Source organism: Marmota monax, unplaced genomic scaffold (genome assembly GCF_021218885.2).
Source record: "Marmota monax isolate L192 unplaced genomic scaffold, Marmota_monax_Labrador192_F-V1.1 WCK01_AAM20220418_F8-fsc00331, whole genome shotgun sequence".
NCBI classification, from domain to species: Eukaryota; Metazoa; Chordata; class Mammalia; order Rodentia; family Sciuridae; genus Marmota; species Marmota monax.
This window is the reverse complement of record NW_026694212.1, coordinates 1,010,544-1,030,560: the sequence shown is the minus strand read 5'-3', so window position 1 is coordinate 1,030,560 and position 20,017 is coordinate 1,010,544. Positions and strand designations below refer to the sequence as shown.

Here is a 20,017-nt window from a genome sequence, read left to right as displayed (position 1 = left end):
TTTCTAATGTTCAATTTCTAATTAAGTCACCTGATGTCCTTAAGCCCTAATGTTATCTGGGCTCATATGGCTCTTTCTTTTTTCTCTCCTTTTGCATTACCTTGAATTGAATCCAGAGTGCTCTACCACAGAGCTACATTCCTAGCCCTTTTTATTTTTTCTTTTGAGATAGGGTCTTGTTGCCAAGGCTGGTCTCAGACTTGTGATCTTCCTGCTTCAGCTTCCTGAGTTGTTGAGATTACAGATGTGTGCCACTACACCCCACTTATGTGGCTTTCTGATTATTACAGTTCCCTTTGTATCTTTTAACAACTGCTCTGAGAATCACAACACATTGCAGGCTACAGAAGGTGGAATATTTGATGGAAGTACCATGTGTACATGTGAGGCCAGGTCTGAGGGCTCTGAGAATAGCTGTTTGCGTATATATTTTCAGTTTTTGTGTTTGTGACTGTGACTGTTTTGTCTACCAGAATGTGTGCTTGCAGAATAACTACAGATATCTATATATTGGAAGAAATATATACAGTTACTGTAACAATCACATTTGGAGGGGAAGAAATGTTTTTTCTTGGACACCAGGGCAGCTTGGTAGCTTGGATGATATAATTCTGGTATTTATACCCCCTGTTATCGATGAGGAGTTCTGCCCCCTCACACGATGAAGTTTGAACATTGGAGAAACACACGGAGGCAAGCTTATAAAGCAGGGTTTATTTAAAAGGGGTAACATAGACTTCTCCTAGGAGGGAGAAGGGGGCCATAACTGGTATCCTGGTATCCCCAGAAGTGAGGTGTTCTGCCCTTTTTTATATGTCCTAGGCTTCCTTTGCTCTTCTGTCCTCTTCCCCTTTCTTTCTCCTTCCTGTATCTGTGACTAGACCCAGGAATGCTCTTGGGATAGCCAAAAGGTGGGAAACAGGTGGGCTGAAGGGGGAAGGGCAGTATGGTACAGCCCAGGACACATTAATTGACAACTTTATAGCTCCCTGTAGGGAGGGTCAATTCCTGGGACAGGTTACCTTAGCAACAGGTTGGAGCAGGGATAGGTTCTTGACGGGTGGAGGAAGGGCTCTGAAGGAATTAATATTTCAATCCCTCAGGGGATAGTCTCCAATTTCCCGGGACTCCCTCAAAATTGGCCTCCTTGATCCAACCTGACTCGATTTACCTATCTATACTGACTGCGTAATTCTGGCTTCAGTATGAGAGTATGTTGTGCATTTCCTATTTCTATCCTTTGTGCATCATAAGATCTCTGGGTCTCTGAGACCAAAAACTGGCCTAATAAGCGTCTTAGCCTATCTGGATAGTTTCAGATCCACCAAGACTCTGCCACCAGATCCTCATAGGGGCAACATTCAGAAGGATATCCAGGGACCTACTTCTGGTCTGACCACCAGTGACACAAGTCACCTGGTTTTGCAGGAAGGTAGTGGAGCCTGGGCCACCAGAACGAGCTCTATAACCTACAGTCACTACTTTGTCCTTTCCCAGAGGACAAAGGATGGTTCAGAGTCAAAGGATGCCCCAAGAGTTGTCTTTTCCTAATTCTTCTCAAAGTGAGGTGGGGGTTAGGGACTCCAGGCCTTGTCCCTGTCTTTATCTTGGCACCTTGGAACACCAAGACTTTCTGATTCCCTCACTATTCACTCTCAGCCTAATTTTCCTCTGCTCCTCATTATCCAGCCCACTCCAGGTGGGTCACCTTAACAGTTCTGACCTAGATTCTCTGCAGAACAGGCCTATGCACACTTTTCCTACTTGTGACTTTGCTGGACCACTGTCATCTTACAACAAGCCAGACATGCTCCTTCACTCTTGTTTGCGCTCGCTCTGCCATAGGCCCCAGCTCTTTACAGCTCCGCCCATTGGAGAAACCGCCCTCCCCCGCGCGCATAGTTGGTCCTCTCTTCCCAGGGCTGTCTCAGGAACTGTGGCCGTCTGGCTTTCCAGACACTTACTGACGCCGAAGTAGAAAGGCTGCTACTACTGAGCCAAATATCATTGGCTCTGTTTTAGTGTTTCATTTCATAATACAGTGATCTGCCATTGCGACTGCGCAGCGGCGGTGATGATGGTGTCAATTGCTCGTGCGCAGCAGCTAGTGCTGCGGCTGGCTCCATAGCTCAGGGGTTAGAGCACTGGTCTTGTAAACCAGGGGTCGCGAGTTCAAATCTCGCTGGGGCCTAAAAAGACAGTTTTACCTTCCTTATAAGACGCTTATATTTTCGCCTTCGCTGTGAGGCAACAAACTGGTACAATTACTTCCTCTTTGCCTCTCAGTACCCTCAATCCAGCAGCCCTCCTTATTGTCACCTTTTTCTTGAAAAGTCAGATCCACTGCGGACTCCACTATAATAGGTTCCTCTGTTCCCGCACTTTTCCCCCGCGGACACCCCCTAGCTTGTGTGTGTGAGAGAGCTCTTGAGAGTTCATTGTAGGTCTTTCCATATCCTTCTGTCGCCCTACTCCGTCCAGGGGCTTGCCCTCGTCTCTCATCCTTTCGTCTTTGCTAGGTCGGACCTCCTCTCGTTTTCCGGCGTGGAGACGACTCCCCCTTCCCTATTTGGCTCCTCTTCCCTACCAAGCATTTGTCTTCCTCCACGCACACTGGACGTTAAATCTGCTGCTCTGCTTGCTCGAGGCGGCCATGTGTCCTCCCTCTCTCAGTCCTTTCTGCTTTCGTGTTGTAGACATTTGCTTCTCTGTGAAATCACTGTATATAAAGAAAAGTGCAAACAAACAGTTCACATTCCTGACACCCGAATCCAAAGACAATCACTTCGTCTTATTTGCGTCCAGCTTTTTTTTAAACCAAAAAATTTTGTACATCTGAAGAATGCTGACCTTTTGAATTTTGTTGATTTATGTTATTGACGGAAATGAAGAGTACCAAATGAGCCTAAAATGTGTCTCGGGAAACCCAACTGCGCTGGCGACGTCAGGTCCTGCCACTCCTACTCCCAGATCACAGGCATCCTCTCTCCAACCAGAAGAGCGAGACGCCACCAGTGGCTGCGGCTCAGGGTTAGAAAACAGAATCCCAGCTCAGAGCACCAGAACGGAGAAAACTATTAGCAGACGTCTGGGTAGTGATTGGAGTAGCGGGAAGGGAAAGAACCAGGTGCGTGAAGAAGGGAGCAGGTTTCGGAGATCTGTTGACAGGAAGCACACTCTTTCCTCCTGCAGCCAAGCCAGCTCCTATTCAAAGAGCCAAGATTTGGGGTCAAGACTCATAACACGCTCGGGATAGGCCAGGAGCCCGCGAGCACGTTTAGGAATTTATGGCCTCGGGCCTTGGACTCTTTGACCCGAAGGACTCGTACCGCAGAAAGGTCTCCTTATTGGAGAAGCTGGATTGCAGGAGCCAATAGAGAGAGCTATTCGGGAGCTTAAATAAAGCCATCCTCTGAAATAAAACTAAATATCGAGGGAGGCGTGTGTTGGCAGGTTGTTGAACTAACTGGTGAATGAATCTCAGGCCTTCATTTCAGAGGTACTCAGAGTCTGGTCGTGACCCACTGTCCAACCAAGGGCGACTGAATACACCAAGTCATCTGTTTCAGTCGGACCTAGTCCAGGCGGGGTACTCAGAATACACAGGCTCACGCCCCTGTCCTTTTGGTATTGAGAGCGTATGGGCAGAAACTTGGAGGGAGGAAGGGGTAGCTAGTGTGGAACATTACTTGTAGGTGGGTCAGTTCACTTGGGAAATTCACGGTGGGAAGAGTTGAAGGCCAAGGACAGAACCCAAAGGGAATCCACATGCAGAGAGCCCTGTGTGGAAGAGGTAAGGTGCGAGTGAAGCATCCACTATTAACGAGAGTGGGAATAGAAAATGAGTGGGAACAGAATTAGCATTTTTTACTTAAGAGCAAGGTAAACACCACCAGTCTCCCATACTGTTTTTCTTTTTTCTTTTGTTTTTAAAATACGCTCCAGTTGTACATGGACACAATAGCTTTGTTTGTCTACCTTTATGTGGTGCTGAGGATAGAATCCAGTGCCTCACCCGTACTAGGTGAATGCTCTCCCACTGAGCCACAAATAGTAATTGTATATATTTATGGGGTACAGTGTGATTATTCAAAATATGTGTACATTATTTAATGATTAAATCAGGATAATTAGCATATCCATCACCTCCTACATTTATTATTTCTTTGTAGTGAAGTGTTCAAGAACCTCTCTACTAGCTATTTTGGAATGTCTATATGCTATTGTTAACTATTCACCCTATTGTGCTGTTGAACACTGGCACTTAATCTTCTCATCTACTTGTAACTTTGAACCCATGGGCCAACTTCTCTTCACCTTTCCTTCTTCTGTCTCTGGTAACCACTATTCTACTCTGTTATATCAGAGTAGAACTTTTTATATTCCAAACATGTGTAGATCATAAAGTATTAGTCATTCTCTGTCTTATTTCATTTAACACTGTCCTCTGGGTCCATTCATGTTGTCAAAAATGACAGGATTTCATTCTTTTCTTAATGGCTGAATAAGTATCCCACTCTGAATATGCCACTGTTCTCCCTCTCATTGCTTTGGGTTGAATCAGGGCATCCTACAAGTTCTCTACCACTGAACCATGTTCCCAGCACTCACGTTTTCTTTATTTTTATTTGTTTTCTTTCTTCTTTAGTTTCACAATTTCTTTATACATTCATCCCTTGGATATTTAGGTTAATTCCAAATCTTCACTAATAGGATTGGTATTACAATAAATATAGATGTGCAGGTATCTCTTTGATGTGTTGATTTTATTTCCTTTGAATATATGACCAATAGTGTGATTGCTGGATTCTATGATAATTAAATTTTAATTTTTTTGAGGAATCTCTATTCTTTTTTCCATAATGGCTGTGCTAATTTACATTCCTACCAACATTGTGTGAGTTCCCCTTTCTCCACAACCTCACCTGCATTTAATATTATGTATCTGTTTGATGCTGCCCATTCTAACCAGAGTGAGAGATCTCATTGTGGTTTTGATTTGCATATCCTTGATGATCAGCTATGTTGAGCATTTTATCATATACCTTTGGCCATTTATTTATCTTCTTTGGAGAAGATAATTGAATTATTATTATTATTATTGCTTTTGAGATGTTTGAGTTCTTTATATATATTCAGGATACTAACCCCTTGTCAGATGCATAGTTTGCAAATATTTTCTCCCATTTTGTGTGTTGTGTCTCGGTTTTGATATTGTTTTCTTTGCAGTGCAGTAGACTTTTGGTTTGATGTAATTACACTAGTTAAGTTTAGTTTTAGTTCCTTATTCTTCTGAGGTCCTATTAAAAAAAAATCCTTGTCCAGATTAATGTCACAAAAACATTTCCCCTGTGTTTTCTCCTAGTAGTTTCATAGTTTCCAGTCTTAAATTTATGCTTTTAATCTTTTTGAGTTTTTATAACTGGTGAGATAGGAATCAAATTTTGTTTTTCTGCATGTGGATATTCAGTTTTCCCATTATCTATTATTGAAGACACTGTCCTTTCTACAATACGTGCTTCTGTCAAAAATCTGTTGACTGCAAAGGCGACCTACATTGTTTTATAACAGCCGTTAGTGTAGGAGATTTCTCTGCAGGTGACACAAAAATAAACCTGTGGCCCAACTCTGGGTGGATGATAGCGAATTTAACGGCAGGGAATCTGATTTACTGTCTTTTACTACTAAATAATCCAGCGCAATTAAGTTATTTTGGGTGAGATCAGATCCAAAGCAAGGGTAGAGGACAGTGCCCGCACAGGTTGGATCTCTGTGCAGGAGGCAGCTTGCAGCAATCTCAGGGGAGTTGAGGGCTTGTTCAGGGCTGGGAGTCCAGCCGCTGGCCCTGCGTGGTGTGTGTGTGTGTGTGTGTGTGTGTGTGTGTGTGTTTGTGTGTGCGCGCGCGCTCCTTGAAACCGGTTCTCCAGTTCTCCGAGGCTTGCTAACTGCAGTTGGCTAGTTACTCCCATGAGGGTGGGATTCCGGATCGTCGGTTGTTTCTTCCTTACACTTCCCTACATTTCCTGAACATTTTGTAAATACTTACGTATTATGTCTTATATTTTCAAAAACCAATAAACAGCCTCCTCCCCTTTACCAGCCTAAACTCAGCCACAAGCTAAACTGGAGTAGTACTCCAGCTTCACTTTGCCTTTCGCGGCTCATCATACAGTTCGTCTGGGATCCCCTCCGAACTCTTCGTCCTTTCCCGGAGCCTTCGGGTTCTCTTTGCCTCTGTGCCCATCCCCTGATCCTCAAGATTTACGCCTTAATTAACCTCCCTTAGGGTGGTGGTGGTGGTGGTGCGCCCAGCCTCTAGAACGGATGCCTCTGCTAGCTGCTGGAGGGGTCTGAATAGAGAGGAGCTCATTCAGAATCCATGGCTTGTCACAGGGGCTCAAGAATACAGAGCTTTCACGCTGTGCTGAATTACCTTGTGGCTGAGTTAACCGCAGATGGAAGTTGAACAAATATTGATCGGGTCGGAGACATTTTCAGCAAAGAAAATAGTTCCAAATCTCTATAAATAGAAATCACTTTTTTGACGTTGAAACCAGCTCTATAGAATAAGATCTTGTATTTTTTTTTTCTGTGTTTAAGTTTTTTTACTCTCCAAATGTAATACAATTCTTCAGCTAAAACAGGAATAATGAAACAAATGGTTTTCAAAAGTACAATAGAAAAATATTGTTCACTGGTTTATTTTTCCAAATGAGCAATAGGCTATTTACAAATAAGCAGATCTCCAATGATGTGTATTAAAATGGCAAGCCTATCAACTGTTTGAAATCTAAATGAAAAAAAAATTAAGGCACATTTGATCTGTGAGTTAAAAACAAACATTCTGGTGTAATGACAAAGTCATTTCACTTTTGTCCCCAAAACACATGAGCACCAAAATTGTCCAAGAACACTTAATATTTAGTAAAACAGGAATGTGAAAATTAAGAAAGGGGTAAAATCTCTTCAAAAGGAAATCTTTGGAGATCGGTTTACTGCAAATAAAACATACTAACCACACTCCTGGTACACATAAATACTAATACTAACAGGTACTCAAGAAATGGCAGAACTCTAAACAATGGATATTAAATAAATTAAAGGTATTCAGATGTCAAGGATAAAACAAACAGTAATTAAAGAATGAAGTAACCAACTCTACAACAGACAGTACGAAGTGAAAGAAACCAAATACACCTCCCCCCATGTTTTCATTAGGGTGTTTTTGTTTGTTTAGTTTGCATACATTAGAATTATTACAGTAATTCTTCTTCATCATTCTAAATATTAATACTTCACCCTCTAAAGAGAAGGGTCAGCAAGAGAGAAAATGCCAAACACTTCTCACAATGTTGTGCCAGGCCTGCTCAGGCCACGGCATCCCGGGAACCACCCCAGCTCTGGCTGTGCTGTCCTCACTCCCCTTGCTTGTCAAAGCTACTTGACCTTGATGGGTAGAGTACAGTGTGGGGGAAATAATCAACTTTGGAAAGCTTTGCTGAAGATGCTGATGCTAATGATACAGATATTATCACATTTACTTATTTTACAACTGGAACTTGAGATGGCTTTAAAAAACAAACTTGTGTAAAAAAAAAGACAAAAGGTAGAATCTGTGCAAGGTTAACAGTCACAATAGAACATTTACCAGAGTTACAGTGTTTTTTTGTTTGTTTGTTATAATAATACTTCATAGGAATGTTCATGTTTTCTGCCATAGGACTGCAGAAAAGGGGCCAGGAAAGGAAATATAAAAAAACATAAAAGGTTTTGTTCATCAGGGATATTTCAAGTCAGAATTAAGCAGGTCTGCTACATAATGTTCAGCAAGAAGATGTATTCAAAGGCAAACATTGATCACATTTTTGTTCAAAAAGCTCAATCTTAAAGGAGTCCTATGTAAGAAAACCACTTGGAAAATATATCCTTGTATGGACTTCAAAAACTGATCATACAAAAATTTTTGAAAAATAAATTAGGTAATTAAAAATGTCCCTTCCAGCAGAGCTGGACATCAGGCTGTCCGTGCAGAGCCATTATTATTGCTTTTACTGTAACTTGGATCGTTTTTCTCCAGCCACATTTCAGCTAACTGCTGCGTGGACCCATATGTTGATGCCTTGGACCCCAAGCACATTTTGTATTGTTTGGGATCCAGATTAGGGTCACAGAAGACAGGGTGGTGGATGTGTACCACTCCTACCTCCTGGCTTCTGAACGTCTTCAAACCTGCCTGGACAACCTTGTTGAAGAGGTCCACATCCTCCAGCCCCCAGCCTTGGATGGAAACATCAAAGCCACCCACTCGGACAAGATCTCCCTTATAAATACAAGTAATGCCAAACCCATAGTTTCTCCAGAAGCCAGTTTTTTGAGTAAAGGCAAAATGGTTGTCACTGGGAACTTTCCCACTATAAACAATCTTTGGATCATACTGGCTAAAGATGATTGGGAAATATATTTGTTGGCCCAAAACTGTATTTGCTCGACACCGTTGCAGGAATTCGGCAGTAAACACAAGGTCAACATCACAGAAGAAGAGCAAAGATTCGTTATTAAACTGTGAAGATCCCACTTCGAGGGCCAGAGCTCTTGAAAACTCTCCAGACACAGGCAAAATCTGCATGTCAGCTTTAGGGTACTTAATGCGATAATCTCTCATCAGTTCAACTTGTTTGGCCTTATCAGGGTTGGAATCAGAATTGAAAAGCAGGACAACAAGTTTGACGTTCTGATTTGGGATGAGACATGTCTTCTCAAAGTTTCCCATAAATCTTACAAACATGTCAAATCGTCCAGACAAAGGGATCAGTATATTTATCTTTTTATCTTTGGGCTCTTTGCGTTCGTTCTTGGACCCAGGGAGCTGGAAGGGAACAAGCTTCTTCAGGGAATTGGAGAGGAAGGATAGGGATCCAGAGTCCTGATTGATTCTATTGGCCAGCTCCTGTGCATCCAGTTCCTCATGCTCCACAAACTGGATCTTGCTGAAAGTCTGCTGTAGGTATGCGTGCCTCCTCACGGGAACTGTCATCTTCTTACCTTTGTGCTTCTTGTACAGAAGCAGCAGGTCCAGAATGTATTCTGCCCCGTACATGGGGTTCACACGGCGGTAACCATACTGGATCTCCTTGAAGTCGATGATGCGCCCCCGGGTTTTGGCATTGGCATTGATCATTTCCATCACCTGCATGACAATGTCATCCAAGGCTTCCCTCTGAGCTGAGTCCATTCCTCTCCGGGGGGGCTGACCATCGGCAGCTGAATACAAATACTTCCCAGTCAGAAACTCCTATTCCAGAATCTCTTCTCGTTGGCGGGCCTGAAACCGCATGAAGGAAGGGGGTATTCCCAACTGGAGGTCCTCCTTATGAATCTCTGTGTTACTGTATTTGCTCATCAGGACAATTTCTCGGTGGAGCTGTATTGTGCGATGACGCAGCTCAGCAATTTTGCGACTGAGCATGTAACTGTGTAGTCTGTACTGGTAGGGTGGGTTTTTGTTCGGGTGTAACGTGATAGCTCGGTGAATCTTACTGTTATGGAGATCTCTGATGTACCCCTTCTTGTTCTGTTCATAATTCTCATAAAAAAGTTGCTGCATCTCATAAGACCAAACACATTGTACGCCTGCAAACCTCCGGACACATCTTCCTACTTCCACATCCTCGTGCGTAGTGTACATTTCCCGGAGACACTTGCCAATGTGTGGTACCATTCTCCGAAGCACCTCCCGGCTCATGATCACACCAGGCCCCCACATGCAAAGTTTTCACCAGGCTCAAGGGCCAGTTTCCCCATTTCTTCTGTGGTGCCCAGTCCTGTCTGCCCGAGAAACAGGGGCTCACTGCTATTCAAACTCCTCAGGAAACTCTCCAGACGATCTCCTTTGATGTAAACATCATCATCTGCTCTCATAAACCATTCATACTTGTCCAAGTAGTGGTCATGCATGTACTTGAGCATCATAAAAGACTTCTTCTGGGGTGGGTAGGAGTCATCCACGCCCCGTAGTGGCACTATTGGAATTGGTATAGATGTGTCTGAACCCTCACTAGAGAAGAACTCCACTTTCCCAGGAATTGTCTTGGACCATGTTCTGTAGGCAGCCACAGCGCGGGTCTGCAGGTATTTCTGGGCAGTCATAACTCCCACGAAGAGAAAGTTCCTGTCGCGCGGGCCACCATCTGGGGCCGAGCCGTGCAGCCACAGCTGCGCCCCCCGCACATTGCCGCGCACTCCGCCGGCCTGGGACACTGCTGCCGCCGCCGCCGCCGCCGCCTGCCCGGGCCGGCAGCCCTCGAGGCTGGTGCGGCGCCGCGGACCCGCTAGCTTCAGCTCCGAAGCACGGGGCAGGACAAGCCGCGAGGCCAGCACGAAGCCCAGCACGAGCCCGAGCAGCACGCTGAGCCAGGCGCGCCGGCCGCGCGTGGCCATTCCCGCGCCACTCCGCCCGCAGGGCCGCTGCCGCCGCGGAGGCTCCCCGCGCCCTCAGCCCGCCGCCCCCGCCTGCGGAGGCCAACCCGTCCTAGCGCCACGAGGCCCGGCCCGGGCAGCGCCGCGGCCGCCGCGGGCCCGCCGCGCCAAGATCTTGTATTAAGAGAAGACCGGACAGCAGGTGGCTCGTTGGTCTAGGGGTATGATTCTCGCTTTGGGTGCGAGAGGTCCCGGGTTCAAATCCCGGACGAGCCCGTTTATTTTTACACTTTAACATTGGTAATTTTAGCCCTGGACAGTGCCCGGGAATGTGCCTCCAAATTGAGAATAGTCTCAGAGGGAAGAGTGAATTTATAGTCGCTGTTAAAGGGACTGAGCCAGAGCCGCATGAGGCTGCCTCCGTCTCTGTGGATTGTGAATTTCTCGCTTCAAATAGAATTCGGTAATATTTGAAACTGGATGGCTGTTTGCTAACAGTCATTTGTGTTCCGGAGCAAGCCTTCCTCATGGGTTTCCGTAGTGTAGCGGTTATCACGTTCGCCTAACACGCGAAAGGTCCCCGGTTCGAAACCGGGCGGAAACAGCTTTCTTGCATTCATAATTATTTTTAAATAATTGCTCTCTGAAATTTATCATATTGGGAGAAAGTTGAGGAATTTCTTTGAACTTATCAAAACTGTCTTCGCTACGGTATTCTCTCCCCTCAACCTTCGGGTTCCTGTTGAGTGTGCCTCTTTGTGTCCTCTACCTTATCCAGCGGATTTCGCCCGGTAATCGCGTTTGCAGGGTTGATAGCAAGTTATAGATCAAAAAAGACACACGAACTGGCAGCGGTGGGATTCGAACCCACGCCCCCGAAGAGACTGGAGCCTTAATCCAGCGCCTTAGACCGCTCGGCCACGCTACCCACTCCTCTGAGTTATCTTTTTGTGTCATTCTTCAATATAGTTAGAATCCCCAGGGTCCTTGGGCAAACACGGAGCTGTGATGCGTTTACACTCTGTACAACCACATTCGATCTGGCAGGATCTGGTGGTGGTTTTATTTGTTTGTTTTTCTGGAAAGCGCTCAATTCGCTTCTCTGGTTCCCCCTTTGAGGAGTGGACATGACCACAGTGGAAGCCTACTACTTTCTCACTTTTTAAAAAGACCATGAACATGCGTGGTTTTACAAATTTAAAAGGGAGGAGAAAAACCTACACATTCACTACCATTTTTTCAAAAATTCATACATTTTTATATATTTTGTCAGCGGCACTGATACAGGATATAGGGAAATGGTATTTCAGGTTTGAATAACTTGACCTTCCACTTATTGGGACCATCTTGGCCTGACATTGAGTTCCACTATGTGGATTAGGAATTGTATCTATAAAATCACAAGTGACCACAGCCCCTGCCATAATAGGTTTCTTTGCATCTAGCCATTTCCCCAACTGTGAGCATTAACTACTTAAGAGAGAAGTCAGACTTGGAATCTAGGGTCATTAAAACTTAAAAACAAATAAAACGATGGCAACAAACAAAAATCCCTCATGATTTTCTTTTTGGTACTGGGGATTGAACTCAGGGCATCCCCGCCCTATTTTGTATTTTGAGACTCACTGATTAAGGCTGGATATGAACTCGTGATTACCCTGGGATTACATTACAGATCTGCGCCACCGCCCCCAGCTGACTCATGATTTTTTTTTCCTTATTTGCTGATGATCCTTTATTTTTGATTTATTCATTTATATGTGGTGTCGAAAATCGAACCCAGTGCCTCACTCAACGCCAGATAAGTGCGCTACCACTGAGCCCTAGCCCCAGCTCCTAACTCATTAAATATTTTTTAGCTACACACGGACACAATATCTTTGTTTATTCATTTTTTATATGGTGCTGAGGATAGAACTCAGTGCCTCATATGTGCGAGGCAAGGGCTCTGCCACTGAGCCACAACCCTAGCCCCCATGATTTGATTTTTTTTTAAATCTTGAAATTATTATAGATTGACAGATCACTGCAAAAGAAGTTTGCCAGGAGGTCCCATGCACCCTTCACCTGTCCTCCCCAATAATAACTCAGATAACTATAGTACAATAACAAAACCAGGAAGTTGATTTTGGAACAATCCACAAAATTTATTCAGATTTTCTCCCATTGTACATATTGGGAGGTTGTGGAACCTTTAGAAGTTGGGCCTAGTGAGAGATTTTAAATTGTTGAGGAAATGCCCTTGAAAGGTATTGTGGTACCCTGGTCTCCTTCCTTCTCTTTTGCTCCATCATCACAGAGTCAAGCTGTTCCTTCATCACAAGCCTCCCTTGGGCCACTTTTTCTTTAAGTACTGATATGTTTATTATGGTATAAAGCAGTATGTTGTACACCAAATCATTTTACAGTAAAAGCATTTTGTTGTTTTTAGATATACATGTATGTATAATATTTTGATATATCATACATACATGGAGTATAACTTATTCTAATTAAGATCCCATTCTTGTGGTTGAACATGATGTGGAGTTACACTGTTCGCATATTCATATATGTGCATAGGAAAGTTATGTCTGATTTATTCTACTGTCTTTCATATTCCCATCCCCCACCTTCCTTTCATACCCCTTTGTCTAATCCAATGAACTTCTATACTTAACCTCCTTATCTTCCCTTGTTATGTGGTAGCATCCACATATCAGAGACAACATTTGCCTTTCGTTTTTGGCTTATTTCACTTAGCACGCTAGTCTTCAGTTCCATCCATTTACCAGCAAATGCCATAATTTCATTCTTCTTTGTGGCCAAGTAATATTCTATTACATATAAATATTACATTTTCTCTATTCATTCATCTGTTGAAGGGCATTTAGGTTGGTTCCATAGCTTGGCTATTGTGAATTGAACTGCTATAAACATTGATGTGGCTGCATCACTGTAGAATGCTGATTTTAATCCTTTGCATATAAGCCAAGGAAGTAAAAGCATTTTATATACGACTACTATACAACATTTTATGTATAACCAAAGAAATCGCTGCATAAATAGCTCCAACACAAAAGTGGGTTGTAATTTTTAAGTCCATTAAATTATTTGATACATAAATTATAAAATATTTTTTCTGTAGAAAATAGTAAAAATGGTAACCTTTTATAGCCACACCCAATCTTTTTAATCTCCTCTGTCCCCTATCTCCTAACCCCTGACAACCACTAATCTGCTCTGACTCTATAATTTATTACTTCAAGAATTTAATATAAAGGGAATAATATATTATATGGCCTGTGGAGTTCTTTTTTTTCATTCAGCATAATTTCCTTGGAATGAATATATATATATATATATATATATATATATATATATATATATATATATATATACACACACACACACACACACACATATACATGTATAAATACATATATATGTATCTATCTATCTATCTATCTATCTATTTTATTGCCAAGTACTATCCAAAAGTGTAAATGTGACACAGTTTGTTTAGCCAGTCACCTGTTGAAAGGTATTTGAGTTGTTTCCAGGCTTTAGCTATTACAATTAAAATTACTATGGATGAATATGTGTGTACAAGTTTTTGCATGAACATAGCTTTGATTTTCTCTGGGATAAGTGCTTGAGTGCAGTTGCTATATCATATGCTAAGTGCATTTTTAGTTTTAGAAGAAACCATCAAACTATTTTCCAGAGTGACTGTATCATTTTACATTTCTATCAGCAGTGTATGAGAAATTAATTCTCTGCATCCTTGCTAGCTTGGTGTTATTACTATTTTTATTTACACTTGTTAGAATTGGTATGTAATGATATTTCCCCTAAATCTCATTGCATTTCCTATATGGCTAGTGATGTTAACTTTTTTTGTTGTTGTTCAGTACAAAGGATTCATTTTAAGGGTGCTCTAACTCTGAGCTACCTCCCCAGTGTTTTTTATTTTATTTTGAGACAGGGTCTTGCCGCAGTCTCCGGCTGCTGCAGCAAAATAACGGGGGGGGGGGGGGGGGGCGAATAACTTGTGTACGTTGATACAGCAGGAGTGGGAGCCGTTTATTACAGGACAGGAGCAGTATTTATACATTCCACACAGCTTATCTAATTAGCATAAACTAGATACATCAGTCAACCAATATGGAATCTCCACACTTAATGGCTCGCTTTTGTTACTTCTCAAACCACTCCCTCTGGCATTTTGCCAGGCACCATCCAGACTTGTTTATGAACTCTAACATTCCCCTGGCAAAATGCCAGGTGTCATTTTGACTTGTTTACAGACTCTAACATTTCCCCCTTTTGTTTAATTTAAATAACGACCATAGTGGTTTTTACAGAAACACCATAAATAACCTGCCACAAACAGAAAGGGAGGATACAAAATGCCACAATACCAAGCCAATTGATGGCTCCATGCAAGAAGCCCTTGGAAAAATTATACCAGCAATGACACCGTTTGTAAAGATACCGAGTTACAATTTGTTGTAGATTACAGTTTGTTGTCTCAGTCCAGGTAAAGCAGTGTCTCAATAGATTAACTCACAGTCCCGGTAAATCACAGTCAAGGTAAGTTCTGCAGGCAGCTAGCTTCAATCACAGTCCAGGTAAGTTCTTCAGGCAACTAGCTTGATCCGAAATCTCATCTGTTTCTCAGCCGAAGTCTCGTCCGGTTTTCAGCAACACTGGAAATTCTTCTACATTTGTTTTCACCAGCACTGGGATGAAGGCAGGAACTCTGGATGGCTAAAGAAAATCCTGTAGCATTCTACTAAGAAAACAACCTTCTGAACAATTTAGTACATTATCTCAAGGTTTTTTTGCATTTGAAATAGCATTAATAGTGCTTATTACTCATCAGCTTCCAGGTGTGGGAGAACCATTGTAGCTTAGTTATTGGCATTGAAAATGACCAAACATCAGGGACACCAGTAGCATCTTCTGCTGGCTGTAGTGCCTGGGCAGCCCCAGATGGCCCTGGGGAGTGTCCCGCACTCAAACTGCTACTGGGCACAGGGAGCAAGAGCCTGCGAGACTGTGCCTCCAGGTCAGGTCTAGATTTGGGCTCACGGCAGTGGAAGAGCCAGCTCCCCGGCCAGGAGGTGGGGAAGGGCCAGTCGCCGCCTCTTGGAAAATCCTTGCTGCGCTGTGACCGGCTTGCACACTCGGCAGCCGCCTCTCCGCTTCACGCACCCTCTGGTAACGAAAAGTATTTAGTAATAGCCTTTTGCTGCAACTTTTTTCCTGATAATCCTTCTTCTTCTGAACTTTCTTTTTCTTTCTGACTAGAGTTCCTGGGCTCTTATCAACACATGCCCTAACTATTCTTGGTTCCACTGGGGTGCCTCCTTCCCTTAGTAATTTACTTCTCACCCCTTCCATAGTCTCATCACAAAGACAATACAACATTTCAAGACAAAACAAGACACAAACATACTGTATCAATCTTTTCAAAATGGCCATTTTTCCTCTCGCCCTATCTGCCTAGGGACGAGCAGATTGCCCCCGTCCTATCTATGGACGGGCAGCTTTTTTTCATCACTTACCCCCGAGTGTCCCGGGGCTCCCCGTACGGGCCACCATCTGCCGCAGTCCGGCTGCTGCAGCAAAATAACAGGGGGGGGGGGTGACGAATAACTTGTGTACGTTGATACAGCAGGAGTGGGAGCCGTTTATTACAGGACAGGAGCAGTATTTATACATTCCACACAGCTTATCTAATTAGCATAAACTAGATACATCAGTCAACCAATATGGAATCTCCACACTTAATGGCTCGCTTTTGTTACTTCTCAAACCACTCCCTCTGGCATTTTGCCAGGCACCATCCAGACTTGTTTATGAACTCTAACATTCCCCTGGCAAAATGCCAGGTGTCATTTTGACTTGTTTACAGACTCTAACAGGTCTCACTAAATTGACTTGAACTTGTGATTCTTCTGCCTCAACCTCCTAAGTAAGTGGGATTATAGGTATCCACTGCACCCAGTGAGTTTTAATACTTCTTTCTATATTCTAAGTCCTTTGTCAAATGTATCATTACAATTATTTTCTTCCAAACTAGCTTTTGACAGAGGTGCAAATGCAATTCAATGAAGAAAGGATATCCTTTTCAACAAATGGTGATAAAGTATTCACAGGCAAAAGGATATACAGCTCTATGCAAAAGAATGAAACTTGGGCTGGAGTTGTAGCTCAGTAGTAGAGTGCTTGCTAGCACATGTGATACACTGGGTTAGATCTTCAGCACCACATAAAAATAAATAAATAAAATAAAGGTATTATGTCCATCTACAACTAAAATAAAAAAGAACCTCAATTGTGTTAGTGAGCCTTCTGTCACTGTAACTAAATACCTGAGATGATCAATTTAACAAGAGGAAAGTTTTGTGAGTCTTTCAGTCTAAGGTTGGTTGGCACCATTGTTTTTTGGCCTGCAACTAGACAGCACATTTTGATGGGAATACCCAATGGAGGAAGATTTACATGTGGCTTGGAGCAAAAGAGAAAGGAGACCAGGGTACCACAATCCCTTTCAAGGGCATTTCCCCAATAATCTAAAATCTCTCACTAGGCCCTACCTCTAAAGGTTCCACAACTTCCCAATAGTGCCATCCAGGGACGAAGCCTTTATATATGGATCTTTCAGAGGACATTTAAGGTCAAAGTATAGCATCAATTAAAACCTTATAGCTTATACAAAAATTAACTCAAAAGAGATCACAAACTTAATGTAAAATTTAAAATTATAAAACTTTTAGAAAAAAATAGGACAAAATCTTCAAGACATATAGCTGAATAGAGTGAAGGGAGAAGAAGGAGGAGGAGGAGGAGGAGGAGGAGGAGGAGGAGGAAGAGGAGAAGACTTCACCACCATTAAAAACTGCCCATGTGTTCATGACTCTTGATAAAAGGATAAAATGTTACTTCCTGGGGCTGGGATTGTGTCTCAGTGGCAGAGCACTTGTCTCATACATATGAGGCACTGGGTTTGATCCTCAGCACCGCATGAAAATAAATAAATAAAATGAAGGTATTGTGCCCATCTACAATTTAAATTTTTTTTTAAAAAAAGTTAGTTCTTAATTATGTTTTTTGGTACCACTGATTAAACATAGAGGTGCTTAACCACTGAGCTACTTTCCCCACCCCTTTTTATTTTTCAAAACAGTGCTGTCTAGTTGCAGGCCAAAAAACAATGGTGCCAACCAACCTTAGGGCCTTGCTTAGGGCCTTGATAAATTGCTGAGGCTGGACTTGAACTCTGATTCTCCTGCCTCAGCCTTGCAAGCCATTTCAACAAATGGTGCTAAAGTATTCACAGGCAAAAGTATTCCCGATCACCACCTTGCTGGGCAACAAGTACTTTTTAAAAAGTAAAAACAAAAGGCCTATAAAATTATGGTTTATAAAAACTTTAATTTTTGTAAAAACAATAATTGTCAACCTGATCTTCTTAATACCTGAAGGAATCACCTGTCTTCATTCCCATGCTCCCTGTGGTGATGGAGATTGAACTCAAGGGCCTCACACATGGTAGTCAAGTACTATACCACTGAGCTACAAACCCAGTCCTTCCATCTCTTCAAGTTGCAGCTTAAAATCTATGAAAGATACATCTCAAATTAGTTCTTCTGCATTTCCACCCCCCTAGCCTCATGTTTATATACAATGGAAGAAAGGCATTAGGTATGCCAAATCTTAGACTTAATGAAAGTGTATCTTGCCCTGTGACAGAGTGAGTCTACAGAAACAAATACACAAAAGACAAGATGTGTGCAGAAATTTGCCTAGCAGCTTTACTCATAATAATTCACATCTGAAATGTCTACCACCATTATACTAGATAAATAAAATCATGTAGAGTTATATTTGGGATAATTGCAACAATGATAATGAGCTCATAAACAATGTGGGAGGATTTCATTACTATTGAGCAAACACAGCCAGACACAAGAGTCTTTATTCTGTACAAACGACATTGAAGCATCAGCAAAACTAATCTATCATGATAGAAGTTAAACATTGTTATCTGGAGGAAGGTGGTGCAGGAACTGAGTTGGAAAGGACACGAAGAAACTTTGGGGTGCTGGACATGTTCCCTCTGCCTCCCCCTTGCCCCCATACTGGGGATTGAACCCGAGGGACTCTGTCCCTTAGCTACATCCCTAGGACTTTCTTATGTTCAGACAGGGTCTCAATTGGTTGCTCTGGCTGGCCTTAAACTTTCAATCCTCTTGCCTCACTTTTCTAAGGAGCTGGGATTATAGATGTGTGCTACTGCATCTAGTGATTTTCTTTTTTTTTAAAGGCTGAATAATATTCCATGGTGTATATATACAACATTTTCTTTATCCCTTCACTTATTGATGGACAGTTCTCTTGACTATTTTGAGTAATGCGGTAAACACAGGAATGCTGATATCTCTTTGACATCTCTTGACTGGAAATATGATGTTGATAGCTTCCTCTTCCTCTTCCATTTCCATTTCAATCTCTCAAGGCTTTCAAGCTCCTGAACTCTACACTTAAATTAATGGCTTCCTCATATCTCAATCCATTCTTTTCAGATGTCTCCTCTCTCAAAAAACAGTGCCAGCAGGTTCTGAGTTTTTCAACCCATATGCCCGATGGGAAACCCTAGAGAACTTCACTGCCACCATCATCTGTCTCCAGGATTGCTGCCACAATCTTGTCAGGACTCCTCACACTGACTTGTGCCAGTACATCAGAAAGGTATTCTTTTATATGTGCTCAAGCCCATTAGTGGAGCTCAAAGAGGTGCTTGGACAGGCCCAGAATTTGCAAAATAAATAAAACAAAATATATATTCTTGGGGGAAGGGGTGTAGAGAACTAAGAGAAATCCTGAAGTTAATAAGTGAATGTGGAGACCTCATCTTCTACTGTCCTGAGTCTGGGTATTCCTTTGAGGAACTACACCCAATGCAGGGACCAGTCATTTTGTACCTTCTGCCCTTGACTGTGTGTGGAATGGATGTGTATACAGACTCAATCCTTCCAAACCTTCTTTTAATAGATGCCTTGTAGATAATGTCCCATTGTAATGCACAATTTCCCACTTAAAATACAATCATTTACATGAAAGCACTCTTAGTTATGTCTTAATATAGTCATGTGCAAATCACACAAGCTCTTCAACCACATCAACAGTCTTAACCTCCCTGCTTATAACTTTTACCAAATTCTGCCAGCTCTGCAAAACTCCATTTCAAGTCAGTGTGGTTATGCACCTGTAGTCCCATCTACTTGAGAGGATGGGACAGGAGGATCATGTGAGTTCAGGAGTTCCTGCAAACTTGGACAATATAGTGAGACTGTCTCTAAAATTTGCATAAATAAATAACTTCTCTAATTCAGCAGTAAGAAACAACATCTTGTTTTTGGCACCACCTACTGCCAGTAAGTGTTGGCTGCAATGCTGGAGATGCAGACCTTGGAAGGAGGAATGGAGGAGGAGAGGGGCTGGGTGAGGATTCTCTTATCTCTGTGGCTGTGGGCTGTGAATAACAGGTATGAGGAAAGATCTAGGTGAACTTGGATGGGGAAAAAGTAATAGAACACATTTTTTCCTA

General features: G+C 42.6%; 1 protein-coding gene and 4 non-coding genes across 5 annotated transcripts; 3 read left to right on the top strand and 2 right to left on the bottom strand.

Moving 5' to 3' along the window:
* The first annotated feature begins 2,118 nt into the window (after positions 1 to 2,118).
* Positions 2,119 to 2,191, top strand: Trnat-ugu (transfer RNA threonine (anticodon UGU)). Its single transcript has one exon. It is a non-coding gene; the product is annotated as a tRNA-Thr (tRNA).
* Positions 2,192 to 6,685: 4,494 nt separating this feature from the next.
* Positions 6,686 to 10,437, bottom strand: LOC124108065 (chondroitin sulfate synthase 1-like). Its single transcript, XM_046466431.2, is given in 2 exon segments — positions 6,686 to 9,768; positions 9,771 to 10,437. Coding segments are annotated over 2 exon segments (2,421 nt in total). The 3' UTR covers positions 6,686 to 8,014.
* A 183-nt stretch (positions 10,438 to 10,620) lies between these two features.
* Positions 10,621 to 10,692, top strand: Trnap-ugg (transfer RNA proline (anticodon UGG)). Its single transcript has one exon. It is a non-coding gene; the product is annotated as a tRNA-Pro (tRNA).
* A 255-nt stretch (positions 10,693 to 10,947) lies between these two features.
* On the top strand, positions 10,948 to 11,020 carry Trnav-aac (transfer RNA valine (anticodon AAC)). The gene has a single exon. It is a non-coding gene; the product is annotated as a tRNA-Val (tRNA).
* A 242-nt stretch (positions 11,021 to 11,262) lies between these two features.
* On the bottom strand, positions 11,263 to 11,344 carry Trnal-aag (transfer RNA leucine (anticodon AAG)). Its single transcript has one exon. It is a non-coding gene; the product is annotated as a tRNA-Leu (tRNA).
* Positions 11,345 to 20,017: the final 8,673 nt, after the last annotated feature.